This window comes from Emydura macquarii, unplaced genomic scaffold (genome assembly GCF_026122565.2).
Source record: "Emydura macquarii macquarii isolate MOO-44397 ecotype Brisbane River unplaced genomic scaffold, CSIRO-AGI_Emac_v2 contig_1477, whole genome shotgun sequence".
Classification (NCBI taxonomy): domain Eukaryota; kingdom Metazoa; phylum Chordata; order Testudines; family Chelidae; genus Emydura; species Emydura macquarii.
In genome coordinates, this window is record NW_027131614.1 from 21,439,496 (window position 1) to 21,453,989 (window position 14,494).

Here is a 14,494-nt window from a genome sequence, read left to right on the forward strand (position 1 = left end):
GGGTGGGTCTGGGGTGTGAGGCCATGGAAGGGAGCTTGGGACAATGGAGAGGAGGCAGCAAGGGCCAGGAGCAATAGGTGGGGAGCTCCAGGAGGCAGCAGTGGCCAGGATCGATGGGAGGGGGCAGCCTGGGGAGGCAGTGGGGGGCGATGTGGGAAGGTTGCAGGAGGCAGCCCAGGGAGACAGTATGGGAGGGGGCGTACGGGAGGGGGCAACCCAGAGAAACAGTGGGGGCTGGGCCAATGCAGGAGGGGGTAGTCCAAGGAGGCAATGGGAACCGAAGAGCGATGCAGGTGGGGGAAGCCTGGAAAGGCAGTGAGGGCCAGGGGCACCAAAAATACAAGTTTGATCAGGGCACATTTTTTCCCTAAGGCCAGCCCTGCTGTGAATCTTATAATTATTGATTTTGTTTGCTTTGAATTTAATAAAGTGGGGCAAAAGAAGAGTAGTAGATAGTGTTTGAAAAAAGAGTAAGAGTAAAAAGGGATTTTGGAGGGAAAACTTGAAAGGAGAAAAGACACTTGAAGAACTATAAAAGGATGATTGGTTGGGTCTGAGGACCATCATGAAAAAAGAAAAAGGCTTGGGGGAAGGAATCCTGACATACACTTCTTTGTCTGAAATCCTGCAGTCAATTGGTGGTGTTATCTGTCTGATAATTCAAATGTGTAGTTAGTTTGCCAGAATTAGTGAAACACTTACATGTACAATAGGTTGTTGTGTTCCATCTTTGTTGTGTGTTTGGATGTTGTGTGCATGACTGTTAAATAACCAAAGTTTGTTTCTTTGCACAGGGAAGTCTTTTTAAGGAATCGTTTGTTTAGGGGACTTGAGTCTTGGCCTCCATCCTTCTGTGTATGTATTTAGTGCTATATCTTTTACTAAATTCATAAACTTGTGGCTTTCTAATGTATTTTTATAATCATAGTTTTAATAGGAAATCAGCATCTGTCTATTTACATGCTAGTTAAGGCAAAGTTACTTTGCAAGCCTATGCAGTTAACTTGACTGCCAGGATTGAAAAACGTTTTTGTAAAGTTAACCAAAAAAAAAAAATTTTTTTTTTTTTTCAATTTAAATAATACTACTCTCTCAAATTAGGGAGGTTGGTTGACAGTACTTCTGAATTTTTGTTGAGTAGCAGATTTTAAACCTGTTTTGTACTGAGCCATGAGTTCAGAATACCTGTACTGTCTCTTGCTATGAAGAAGGTATAAAAAAAATTAAGGTTGTAAGCTGTGTAATGACATTTTTATTCAGAACCGTTCATGACTGGCAATGTGATAGAATGTGGACAAATCAATTTACTACTCTTTTTTTTTTAAAATCAAGTTAAAATTTTGTGGAATTACATATACAGATATTTTCAGTGAACAACAAAAAAGATCTAGGATTTTGAAACTAGGAGAGGCAGTATGATGATCTACTATGACCTCCATAACATAACCATAGAATTTATTAGGTAATAAAAGCAAGCAGAAGGTTTTCATATTTTTTACATATTCACTGGGTGGTGGAATGGAATATGTTCACCATCCTAAGTTGTCTCGAGAACTAGCAAATATAACATGACTACAGATTGGACAGATGGTAATCAAATATTGGCCAATTTTGTGCTTTTATTGGACTCAACTTGTTTGAGTCTAATGATGGCATGTCTCCATGTTTCTAATCTTTATGAAATGTTACTCATGTCATTATTTTTCTGACTTTCTGTCCCATAAAGTGCTTTTTTTCAATATTTTATTCCTTGGCATTTTATAATAGTATCATACATTGGTCAAAAAAGATACTGTTTAATACTGTAACTCCTCAGTTAAGTTAATATTTAACTGTTTATTTAGCAGCATACTAATTTTCAAGCCTCTGCTTCCCTTTTCTTCCCTCCAATCTTTTACATCTCATTTATTAGTAAGAAACTTGGTAAGAAGCAGGAAGAACTACTACTCACAGCATCAATGATTAGGTTAATGAATATATGGGCAAATAAACTTCTTTAAAAAACTGAGACTAGAGCTTTGTATAAAGAGAATAAAAACTTGAGATCCTACAGATTTTTGAAAAATCAGTTCTGTATTAATAAGTTATTCATAGTTTTCCATCTTAATCTCAACACAGTCACCTTGACTACACTCATCATTTCATCAATGTGTAATTTTTTTCTTTCATGCAGACACGAAAGCCACGCAGGTTTGACAGTGAACTTCCAGATATCTCATTAACTGATTTGCAGTTTCTGCAGTCTTTTTGTCCTTCAGAAGTACAACCATTACTCAGGTAAGTGGCTTCATGTATTCGACTTCTTGTAGAATGGCAATTACAGAACACAAAACAAATACACACAAAAAACCCTCCCATCATGAAAAAGAAAAGCAAACATTAAAAAAAAAAAATGTTGGTAGCGTCTATCTATGCAAGAAGGAGGACAGGAAATGCTGGATATGGTTTAAGTAGGATGCAGCTTTATACTTAAATCTGAGGGAGTACCTGGCAGATAAGTCTACAGTGCAGGTAATTCATCATTGTTTTCTGTACAATGAAAGTGAAACTGTCCTGTTCAAGGAGATATGTTTTTATTTTTATTCTCCCCTTAATGTACACATATTAATAGGAGTTATACATCTGTTGTATCAAAAAATATTAGACCCTTTAATATGTATACAATGTACAAAATGTATAAAAACACTGGGCCAGTAGCTTTAGAAATTGATAGTGAGCTGCTTGACAGGATTACCTTGATCAAAGGAAAGACTTTTTTTCCCCCTGCAATAAGCTTTTGGGTTTGAAAAGGACAAATCAGGCCTATGGGACCTCTCTTCTCTAACAACTGCAGTTTCATTATGGAACTGTCACCAGGAGAGTTCAACACTGGATTACATGACTCCTTTACAAATCTTTTCTGCCTAACTGATTTTTGTCAGACAGGAATAAACAATCTCCTCCCATTCAGGACAATAGGAAATGCATTAAACATGATCATTGTATCCCCCAGCCACATTCTTCAGGTACTAATTGTCATTTATGGCAGTCAGTCTAAGAGGGTGAGTTCAGGAAGCCGCTTAAGGCTGAAATTGGCTCTATGTGGTTGCATCCTGCAGCTTGGCTACACTTAAAAAGCTATGGCGGCACAGCTGCAGATGTGCTGCTCTAGTCCTTCAGTGTAGACGCTACCTATGTCAACAGGAGTGGTTCCATTGTTGGTATATGTAATCCACTTCTCTGAGAGGCAAAAGTTAGGATGATGGAATAATTCTTCTGTCGATCTACCACTCTCTGCATGGAGATTTAGGTCATCTTAAATATGTTGCTCAGGGCTATGGATTTTTCACATCCTGAGCAACATCGTTGTGTGGACCTAATTTTCTAGTGTAGACCAACCCTCAGTATGGGGGAAAAAAAGTGCATCCTTAAAATTGAAAGAAGTGTCTTTGATCAAATTTTGTCTGACTAAATTAATTAAAGTAGTTAAGACAGTTTAAGGGCATTCTCTATTGGTAGGTTAGAAATTTTTAAAAGCTTCTATGCTTTATATGAAGGCACCTGTTCACAGAATTCTTTTAAAATATTTTTTTAGTAGTTTCCATCCGTTTGTCAATATTTTTCCTTTGAGATCACCATTTGTTATTGCAATACATTACTTGTATAAGAATGCCAGAGAATAAGGTGTCAAATTGTTAAATTAATATTACATTTATTGTGAATCTAATGTCAGTGAAATATGATATTTTGCACATGCAAACCTTGATAAAGACTTAAATAATTTTCTTGCTTAATGCTTGTCCAGTTTTGTATATAAAGTGCATTCCTTTTTGTTATATTCATTGTTCAACTCTAATAGTCATTTTTTAAGTACTGTATTCTGTTCAAGTCAGTGAATACTAATGAATATCAAATTGACATTTTTTACTTTTAGTGAACCTTTGATGGATTTATTTTTGTGTTCATTTTTCAAAAGTTTGTTAATAAAATCTAAATATTTAAATCACAATCTTTGTCTTTCAAAAAGAAAATGTAATATGTATATTTTCCTTTACTTGAGAAAATTCAGTGGGCCCCATAACATGCTTTTATAATGGTATAAATCTGGATGAACTGCTCCCAGTGTTATCAGTGGAATTACTCGAGACTTACACTCCTTCAACTCAGAGTAGAATTTGTCCCAATAAATCTCTTCTGCAGCTTTAAAAGGAAAATGTTCTTTTTTCCTGTTCATATGTAATTAAAGGGATTGAAGTTTTGAGCTGAAGAGGGGAAGTACTGAGACACTTGGATCATGATCATGATAAACTCATCATCCTGTCTTTTTATTTACATTACACAGGACCGAGAGTTCAACTGTTAAGAAATAATATCTTTTTGCAAAGTCTTATTATATTTTTGGAAAAAATGCTCATGGGGTAGCAATGTTGTATTACATTCTGTCAACTTTGATAGCGTATTTTAGTATACAGTATATCTTTCCAATGCATTTATTTTTAAAAACAGCTGAGAAGTCACTTATAATTCAAACTCCTTTATTTGCTGTGTTCATCACTTCTTAGAGTTATTGTAACTCTAGGTATTATTCATAAACCTCTCCTCTCCTGGGGAGGGGAGAGGGAGGGGGAGGAGAGGGAAGGCAGAACATAACCTGGAGTTATCCTAAAACTTCTTAGAAAATGATATTTCAAATTTAAATTATAGTTTCTTCTGTCTTTCGAAAGAACACTGTCACTGAAATTAGAGTTGCTAATGTAAAGAACCTGCAACAAAGATGTTTCCGTAGTTTATTCCCTGCAAAGTTGGTGAAATAAAGAAATGAATAAAGGAAATAGCTTTCTTTCAGTCAGGATTAGATAATGTATTGTATCTAAATTTTAAATTGAATTTGTATTATTATAGTATTGAAGAAATTAAAATTTAAAAATGCTTTCTGTTTTTGAAGGGTTCCCATACTTTGTGACTTTGAACCTCTTCACCAGCATGTACTTGCTCTACATAATCTGGTAAAAGCAGCACAAAGTTTGGATGAAATGTCACAGACAATTACAGACCTGCTGAATGAGCAAAAGGTATTTTGTTTTTCTTTAGTAAGATTTTAAGAAAAAAAGGAGAATATTTGCACAAAATTTTGAGTAGGTTGTTTACTAAATAATCTTTTGTTCTCCACAGTTTAATGTGTTGGGCATAGGCCTAAAGAGAAAATCTCATCATGTGCTACCAAATACTTTGAGAGTCTGAGCTCTTCAGTGAGAGCAAAATGGTGGCATTTTAAAAAAATACAGGAAACTTAACACTTCAGTTTAATTAAGATCATTCTGGTATAATTTCCTAATTTTTGGCCAAATTATCAAACTGCTATGTACAAATGTGCACATTTTTGCAGTTTGCCTTTTTATTTTCATATTTAGATAACTTAATTGTAAATTTGATTTAATTTTTTTTTTTTTTTTTGCTTTAAATACCTTTATTTCCCTCTGTATCTTTTTTTTTTTTTTTTTTTTTTTTGCTGCTTTGGCATCAGCAGTTAGCCATTATTTGGAGCTTTGATTGGTTTTTTCCATTAGAATAAATTAATTGCATAAGTCCAGTATTTCTTTTGTGCAGTCCTGTTTATTCACCAAGAGTGTACACAAAGTCCTGTTTCCCTTAATCACTAGAAACAAACAGCAGGTAATTTCCCTGCTGAGTTTCCAAGACTATCTTTCCAGTAAGTCCAAGGAGCTTTGTCTCTCTGCCCCTTTTCAAAGCACTATTGTGACTACTCTTACTTTCTGCCTCTAATGCACATTCTTTGCCAAGCAATCCTTAGGTCTTGAGTTTGCATCTAACTGCAGAGAAACCCCTCAAATAACTTGGTTTAGCTCTGCTGAGGCATTGCTCATCATCCCAATGAAGTTAAAAATGTTAATGCCCTGAATGACTTGCCTCAAATAGAAAGAGAAGAAATACTTTTAACAAATTTAAAAAACATACAAGTTTAACTATTTGTTTATATACATAGTGTTTTTTCACATCGCCTGCCTAAATCAATTTTGCTTCCATTCAAACCTCCTTGGAGTTTCCTTTTCCTACCTGGTTTCCTTTCAGCCAGTGGGGACGGGGCTACTTTCAGTGGGTTCCTGAAGACAATCCATTGTTTCTGTGGATTCTGCTGGCTGAGACAGACTTTGCTTCTGTTCTAATGGGAATCCGTGACTGTTGCAACTCTTCCAGCCTCAGCTTCCACAGCTATATTCTCACTTTCTCAGGTTAGTCGAGCTGAGATTCTGTCTCCGATAACTTCTCATATAGTCCTTATGCATAACTTTGGATATCTTTTTGGGACCCTACTGTATCCTATTATACACCTCTTCATTTATATGTCTCAGTATTGTATAGGTTCCCTCCCAAGGTTCATCCAGCTTAGGGTGCCTATCTTTTCTTCTCCTAGAGTTGTAGAACCAGACCAGCTGCCCTTTTTAAAAGTTTCACCATTTAACTATGATCTAAAGCCTTTTAATTTTATCAGAGATTGTTCTCAGATTTTCTCTAAGAAGGGTGTGAGCTTTTTCAGTATCAGATTTTAGGGTTTCTGCATTGTCCAAATCTTTGTTCCTCTTCAGGAATGCCATACAAGAAGTTTGCTGGGTTCCTTAACTTAAACCATACTCAGACAGTAATTCTATAAACTATTAAAAGGAAAGGATTATGCCAGTCCCAGTCCCTTTTGGTGCTGTTTTACAGAGGTCTAATTTAACCTTTTTCACCATCCCCTCAGATTTGTTGTTGTACAATTTTTGTGGATCCCCAGAATCTCACCTGCTGAAAGACTTTGGAGTCAGTGTCTCCCTTGGTCTGTGTGCATCACCCAGACATCAGATCCGATGAAGAATTCATTTACTAGAACTTCTGGTACCATTACAATCTTTTGGTTATTGGGTAAACCTCAGGCCATGCTGTAAAGTAGTCCAGGTTTACCATCAAATATTGATTACCAGCCTCTGTCAGAGGCAAAGGCCCATCCTCAGCAGCAGCAGCAATGCACTCCATTGGTGCCCCCTTGAGATACTGCTGCACTGGGGCTGTCCCTGTTTTAGAGGGATCTTTCACAGCACAAGTATCACACTTCCAGCTCCAATTTTCTACGTTCTTCCTGAATTCCAATAGAAATTCCCTTAGCTTGGCCAAGGCTTTTGTAAGCCCAAAATATTTGGCAATCTTAAAGTCACACCATAGCCTCAGTACCTCCATTTTCAGGGTATCTGGTATAACCAGTTTATACCTGCACGCATAACTCACTGGATTTTCCCATCTCCTGTACAATATTTAATCCTTAAATTCCAAGTCTTCTTATGATGAACAGAAAGCTTTTACTGTAGTATTCGGAGGAGATACTACATTCCTGGATGTCTGCATTTGCCATTTGATTTTTCCAGTTTCTCACTATTTTCATATTATGATCCTTTCTTTGGGAAGCCTTTAACTGCTGAACAGTCTATTCTTGCAGACCACTTCCATTGTTCCAGTGGATATACCAGCAATTCCATCTTTTTATGAGCACACTCATTGCCTTGAGCAGCCAATTCTTTGCTCTCTTGCTTACAGTATTATCCTCCCAACAAGGCCATCTGGACAAGGCATCACGATTACCGTGCTTGTGCCCAGGTTTGTACATGACAGTGCAATCATAACACTGTAGTATTTCCATTCACTTGACAAGCTGTTCTTCCTCATTCCTGAATCTAAAAATCAAAAGGCATGAATTCCTGTTCTGTCCTGCCCCAAGCTTTTTTTCACACAGACAGTGCCGAAAATATTCTATTGATTTAATCATTGTGAGGAGTTACTTTCAGCTTGTCTTAATTAAGACTTTTGCTGTAGTAAGCCAGCACCCGCTCAAGCAATTTGTATTCTTATGTCAGTACAGCCTTCAGTCCATTAGCACTAATATCCGTCCAATGTGTAAAGGGTTTGAAATACAAGTAGGCCAATACATGAATCATTTTCAACTCTAAAGATGCTAAATTACACTCTACTGACTATTTGAAGGTTTTGCAATATTGGCAAATCCACAAATAAGTCTTCTATAATAGGAGCAGAGCCCTACAAAGATGTATGTTTGCGAGTGTCTGGGGAGTTTACAAGTTCTGCACAGCCTCCTTTTGGGGGCGGGGGTGGAGGACACAGGAAATTCCTAATAGGTCATCTTTTTTAAACAATTCGCATTTCTTTGGATCCAATTTCAGATTGGCAACTTTAAGTTTATCACAAATCACTTGTAAATATATCTGTTTCTGTTTTAAAGGTTTGAATGTTCTGTAGGATAGTGTTTCAATTTAATAAACAGGCTGAAAGAGGTATGTCATGGAACATCAGAGCAGATGTGGGTATAAACCATCACTTTAAATTGCCACAGTCATTATCCTGCTTTGAAAATAGTCCTTTTCCTGTCTTTTGGATCTACTACTACTTACCAATAACCACCTTTAAGATCCAGTGTAGAAAACCAGAATGAATCTGTTTCACCATCTGGGATGTTCATTGTACTTGATAAGAAAATCCTTTAAAATGACTTACTTTAATTTTCTATAATTCACACAGAATCTAGGGCTACCAATTTATTTATTTATTTTAACTAGAACTGTAAGTGAGGCCCAGGAATTAGTTGAAGGCTCAATTATACCTTCCTGATATATTTCCTCAATTGTCTGTAAAGCCTCTTCCCTCTTGGCAACTGGTAATGCTGGGGCAGCTGTTTGATGGGCTGATTTCCCCTTATCAATCTTGTGCAGGACTATTGCGGCACAACCTATATTTTTTTGGAATTGTGAGAAGTCTTAGGCCATCTTGCACTTCATTTAAATGTACAGCACTGTGCTGGAACAAGTCCAGTAGAAACTCTGGAAACTTACCTTAAGTCATTTCTCCCTTATAGTTTTCATCTGTACCATAATTTATTGCATCCACTGGTTAACATTTTGCTACTTGAATCCCTTTTTATTATTAGCTGCTTGTCAGAAACATTCAGCAAATGAACAGCAATCTGTTCCTGTTTCAGATCCACAAGAAATTTAGTAATTAAAATTCCACTGAGACTCTGCATCTCAAAGCAGGTCTCAAACACTCCCCATATTTCCCCTGCTGGAAAAAACTACCAGAGCATGGTTTCTGCTACTGGAGGAAAGACATCTTGCTCACTGCAAACTAATTGTCTACAAATACTTTGTTTTCACCTGGCCACACATTTAAAGGAAATTTCTGTGAACTTAATTTCCTTTCCTTGCATTTATTAAACAATTATTAACGATAATGAAACTCAGACCAGTTAGTTCATCTACCATATTGGCTATCCATACTTCAGTTGAATTCCAGAGATCCAACTCTCAAATCCAGTTTTGCCCACTTTGGGAATCACCAGTTAGGTGATTCAGTTTTGGAACTCTCTAACAATGTTAGAATGTCTGGTCTAATAACTTATGTTCAAGCCAATGCCATCTATTTCTTTACATTTAACAAGATTCTATTATATTTCCAACAGGCAAACTCCCATTATTGTTTAACTACCCAGATTGGAACAAAAACTATGGGGCTAATCCTTGTACCTCCCAGTAGAACCCCTTCCACTCTTAAATAGCAGAAAGGAATCTATGAGAAATACTTACTTTCAGAAACAGAGAATATATAATCTTTGGTGTGACCAGTAGTATTTTTCTCCTGCCCAGTCGCCTCTTTTTTTTTAATTTTGGATTACCTGTTGGAATTGAAAAATTCAGACTTTTCTGTGAGTTCCATCAAGGTTCATTTAGCGTCAGTAACAGCTTTTCATGTGCCAATAAAAGTTTCCTCTGTATTTGCTCATCCAACCACTGTGAGATTCCTAAAATCACTTATCAATCTTTTTCTGCAGATTAGTGCCCCCACACCACTTTGGGATCTCAAAATGGTTCTTAATTGTCTCATGAAATGGCCCTTTGAGCCACTAGCTATATGTTCATTGCTACATCTGTCTGTGAAGACAACCTTTTTGGTGATCATCACTTTTACACACAGAATTGGAGAGAGATGGATCAGCCATTAGACCCCCATCCTTCATTCTCCAAGGAGAAGGTACCTTTATGACCCCATCCAACATTTTTATCCAAAGTATTTTCTGAATTTCACATCAACCAAACTGTTAACCTTCCTTTTTTTTTCATAAGCCACGTCAGTCTACACAGGAGTCTACCTTTCCTATACTAGATGTTAAGAGGGCTTTAATCTTTGACTTGGACATAACTAGGCCACTCAGGAAGAACCCTTTGTTCTTCTTTGAGTGCTCGCTCGTGTCAATTTCGTTCTAGAGTGTGTGCACCTCCGTGCACGGTTACTGGAATTTTTTTTCCCTTACCAGTACCCATAGGGATGGCTCTGGCACCCCCTTGAGTCCAGTGCACATGCAGCGGTATAATAGGCACTGCCGGCCCAACACCCCCTCAATTCCTTCTTTTTGTCCATGACGGTTGCTGGAACTGTTCTGCTTGCTTTCGCATGTGATCCTATAGTACCCTAAGCAATGTTAGCTAGTTTGTCTATTGTTATGTTGTTGTTTGTTAGTTAAATAATTGTAAATAGTTGATTAAGTTAGGAGTAATCCCTACAGGGACCATTGCCTGGGAGTGGGGCATACCCCGGTCTCTGGGTTTCAAGTCCTGCATTTCCTGGAGCAAGCCCTTCCCTCTTAGTGACCCCCATGATAGTTGTCTAAAGTGCTTGGGGGAAGCACACAGGAAGGAGAAGTGCAAGGTCTGTAAGGTTTTCAGGCTGTGGACCCAAAAGGAGAGGGAAATCCGCCTGAAGGCCTTGCTGATGGATGCAGCGCTGAGACCAGCCTCTGAGCCGGCACGATCTACCTCACTGCTGAGCATTACGTCGGGGCAAAGCACCTAATCGGCACCAGCTCCACCATGGCACCGGACTTCTTCCTCTTCCCCATCAAGGAAGAAGCAGAGGAAGCAGCGTCCAGACAGGGACTGGTTCCCCCGCACTGAAAAAGTCCAGGGAAGTTGAGTCGACTGTGGGGCCTGTACCAGACCGACCGACTGAGGGTCAGCAGGAGAGGGGATCACCACCCAGAAAGGTGAGCCAGCCAAGAAAGCCACCCCCAACTCCTGGGAGTGGAAGGGGGCCTCTTCAGATTATGATGCCATTGATGCTGGAGTTGTTCCAGGCAGCGAGGGACCTGATGGCCCTGCTTTTGTCTCCTTCTCCTAGGCCCCCGGAGCCATCAAAGGAGAAGGCTCCGGGTCCCGGAGGAAGCCCACAATGGGTCCTCTGCAATGACTGTCCCACTTCCCTGATGACTGGTGTTCACCCCCAAGGACCAGGTCACTGCACAGGGAGATGTCATCGCAGCACTAGTCTCTGAGGGGACATTCCCAATCTCCGCCTCCGGGGCGTTCCTCGGTGGTTGAGCACCTGGGACAGAGGTGGTTTCCATTGTTGTGCCACCTATCCCAGTCTCCAGCACTGAGGGCCCGGTGCTCTGATGGGCAGCACCATTCCGCTCATCTTCATGCAGGCATTCACTGGATGGGAGTCAGTACCATTCCCGCTCCCCAGCACTGAGGAGTTCACCTGTATCAGCACGGCGCAGAACCTGATCACTGGTAAGGGAATCTTCGCCTAGAGGAGGCAAGCAGCGTCGCCGCCTCCCATGCCAGCACAGTCCTCATTGTCTTCTCTGGATGAGGCAGTCGCGTCAGGGCCATCCTTAAGAGGGTGGCCTCGAATTTAGGATTGGAGGCAGAGGAGCTCAATGAGGCCTTGGACAGCCTCTTTGATGTACTAGCAGCGGCGGTGCTGGCCCGGTTCGCCCTGCTTGTACACTAAGTGGTGCTTAAGGTATTGAAAGCCGTATGGCAAACGCTATCGTCTGTGCCCACAACATCTAAGAGGGCAGAAAAAAAGTACTATGCTCCCACCAAGGGGGTTGAATATTTGTTTACCCATCCCTCCCCAGGTTCGCTGCGAGTGGTGGCTGCCAATGAGTGTGATAGGTAGGGCCAGCCTAGCTCGACACCCAGAAAGAAGGACAACAAAAAGCTAGACCTATTTGGGAAGAAAATTTATTCAACAGCGAGCCTGCAATTTTGTATTGCAAATCAACAAGCGCTCCAGGGCAGGTACAGTTACAATCTTTGGGACTCCCTCAAGTGTATCAGGGAGACTCTGCCCAAGGAGCAGGCACCGAACTTTGCCACCATCCTTGAGGAGTGTAGAACAGTGGCTAGAGCTGCCCTACAAGTGGCCTCCATAGTGGCGGATTCAGTTAGGAGAGCCGTGGCCTCGGCTATCTGTATGTGTCAGTGCTCTTGGTTGCAGTCTTCTGGGCTCTCACAGTAGGTGTAGGTGCAGCAGTCCCTTCAGGACCTCCCCTTTGACAGGGCTGCTCTCTTCTCAGACCAGATCGACACCAAGCTACACAGCCTGAGGAATTCGAGGGCCATGCTGAGTTCCTTGGGCCTTTATACAACCCAGGCCTCGAGGCATCAGTTCCGCTCCCAGCAGCAGCCGCCGAGATACCAGCCCCCACTCACCCTATAGATGAAGGGATAAAGATTGAGGGTTTAGGAGGTGCCAGTCGACTGTGGGTTCCGCTCCTGCTGCCCAACCAGGGTCTTCCATGCGCTCGAATGGCCAACGCCAATCCTTTTGAAGGTGTGCCTGAGGACGGTGTTCCAGTCTTGAGAGAGGATCCTCCTTCCCTTCCATTCCTTAACTGACTTGCCCTCTTCCTATCCGAATGGGCCAGAATAACTTCAGACCGTTGGGTCCTTGGCATCACCTCAGCGGGATATGTCTTGCAGTTTTCCTCCCCCTTTCCTCACAACCTTCCCTCCCCGTCACTCTTCAGGGACCCCTCTTGCGAGCAACTTCTCATGCGAGAGGTGGAGAACCTTCTCAGTCTAGGGGCTATAGAGGAAGTTCCACCAGACATGAGGGGGAAAGGATTTAATCCTGGTACTTCCTCATTCCTAAGGTGAAAGGGGGTCTAGACCTGCGTAATCTCAACAAGTATCTCAAGAGACTGAAGTTCTGCATCGTCTCACTAGTCTCCATCATCCCTTCCTTGGAGCCAGGAGACTGGTATGCCACCCTCGACCTAAAGGGCACAAACTTCCATATTGCGATCTTTCCCAGCCACAGACATTTTCTCTGTTTTCTCCTTTGGCCTCTCTTCTGCTCTGAGAGTGTTTACAAAGTGCATGGCAGTGGTGGCTGCGCACCTAGGGCACCAGGGCGTGCAAATATACCCGTACCTGGACAAGTGGCTGATCAAGGGTGGGTCCTAGTCTCAGGTCCAGAGCAGTCTAGACTTTGTATGTGCCGCCTGTCGCCATCTGGGTCCGTTAATAAATGAACATAAATCAACATTAACACTGGTGCATGGATAGAATTCATTGAGGTGGTTCTGGACTCCACTCAGGCCTGGGCGTTTCTACCACAGCCTCACTTTGAAGCCATGCCAGGCATTATTACTTGCCTTCACGAGTGCCCCCTCACAACAGCCAGATCTTGTCTGCAGCTGCTGGGCCATATGGTGACTTGCGCATATGTAGTAAAGCTTGCATACCTAGGGCTCAGGCCATGGCCTCAGTATGTGCCCCAAGCAGACATTCTCTGGACCGAGTGGTCATGAAATTTAATCCCAAAGAAAAAATTGTTTTAGAGTCGTATCAAATTTGGGGAAATACCTTTAAGAAAAATAGTGTCTCGGAGGCTTTTTTCTCCTGTTTTTTTAATATTTAAATCACAGCATTTTTTCATAGCTAAAAAGGCCAAATTGAATATGAACACAAGAAATGGTTGTTGGGACAGACAAGTGTAACATCCTTTTTAAACAGTGGCTCGTTGCAAAAGAGAAGCATGAAACTCTCTAATATATCTAATTATGTATTACTGTTTCTAATTTCACTTGGAATTGTGCAGTGTTCCCTGAAGCTTTGAGGCTTGACAACCTGGTAATTTTGTTTGGTACTAGTGAATCTACAAATGATGTTGTCTGTATAAGTCAAGACTGTCATATGCCCTGCCTAAGTTTGATTGTTAATACCATCCATATCATAATAAGATTCTGCAGAGAGCAGGTTTTCCATTAGTTTTTAGCATTTATAGTTGAAAGCACTCTTCTGAGAGTGAACTAATAGGGGGCAGATTAGAAAATACCAATAGAGGAATTTCAATTGCCCTGCTTCATTTTTCTACGGAACAATTCTGCAGGCAATGGTAACTTTTTACGAAGGCCTTAATCCTGCAGAGGTATCTGTGTAGACATAAGTATCCATCTTTATGGAACTCTTTGCAGTATTGAGGCCTAAAAAATTAGTTACAATATAAGGGCAACAGTCTCTGCAAAATTTCTACTTTGTAATGGGATGACTGTTGTACATAAAAGGTATATGGCCCTATAATTAAAGTGCAATCTATAATTAAAAGCTATTTGAAAAGTAGTTTGACCTTTGATGAGAGTATTTAATTTTCTTTTTAAAAATAA

At 40.5% G+C, this 14,494-nt stretch overlaps 1 protein-coding gene across 1 annotated transcript in view; it reads left to right on the forward strand.

Annotated features, from left to right (window-relative positions):
• RB1CC1 (RB1 inducible coiled-coil 1) overlaps positions 1-14,494 on the forward strand; it is a 167,548-nt gene that overhangs the window by 90,426 nt on the left and 62,628 nt on the right. The window contains exons 13-15 of the mRNA XM_067553518.1: positions 800-855; positions 2,174-2,277; positions 4,925-5,051. Of these exons, the coding sequence (XP_067409619.1) occupies positions 800-855; positions 2,174-2,277; positions 4,925-5,051 (287 nt within the window). The remainder of the gene's footprint in view (positions 1-799; positions 856-2,173; positions 2,278-4,924; positions 5,052-14,494) is intronic.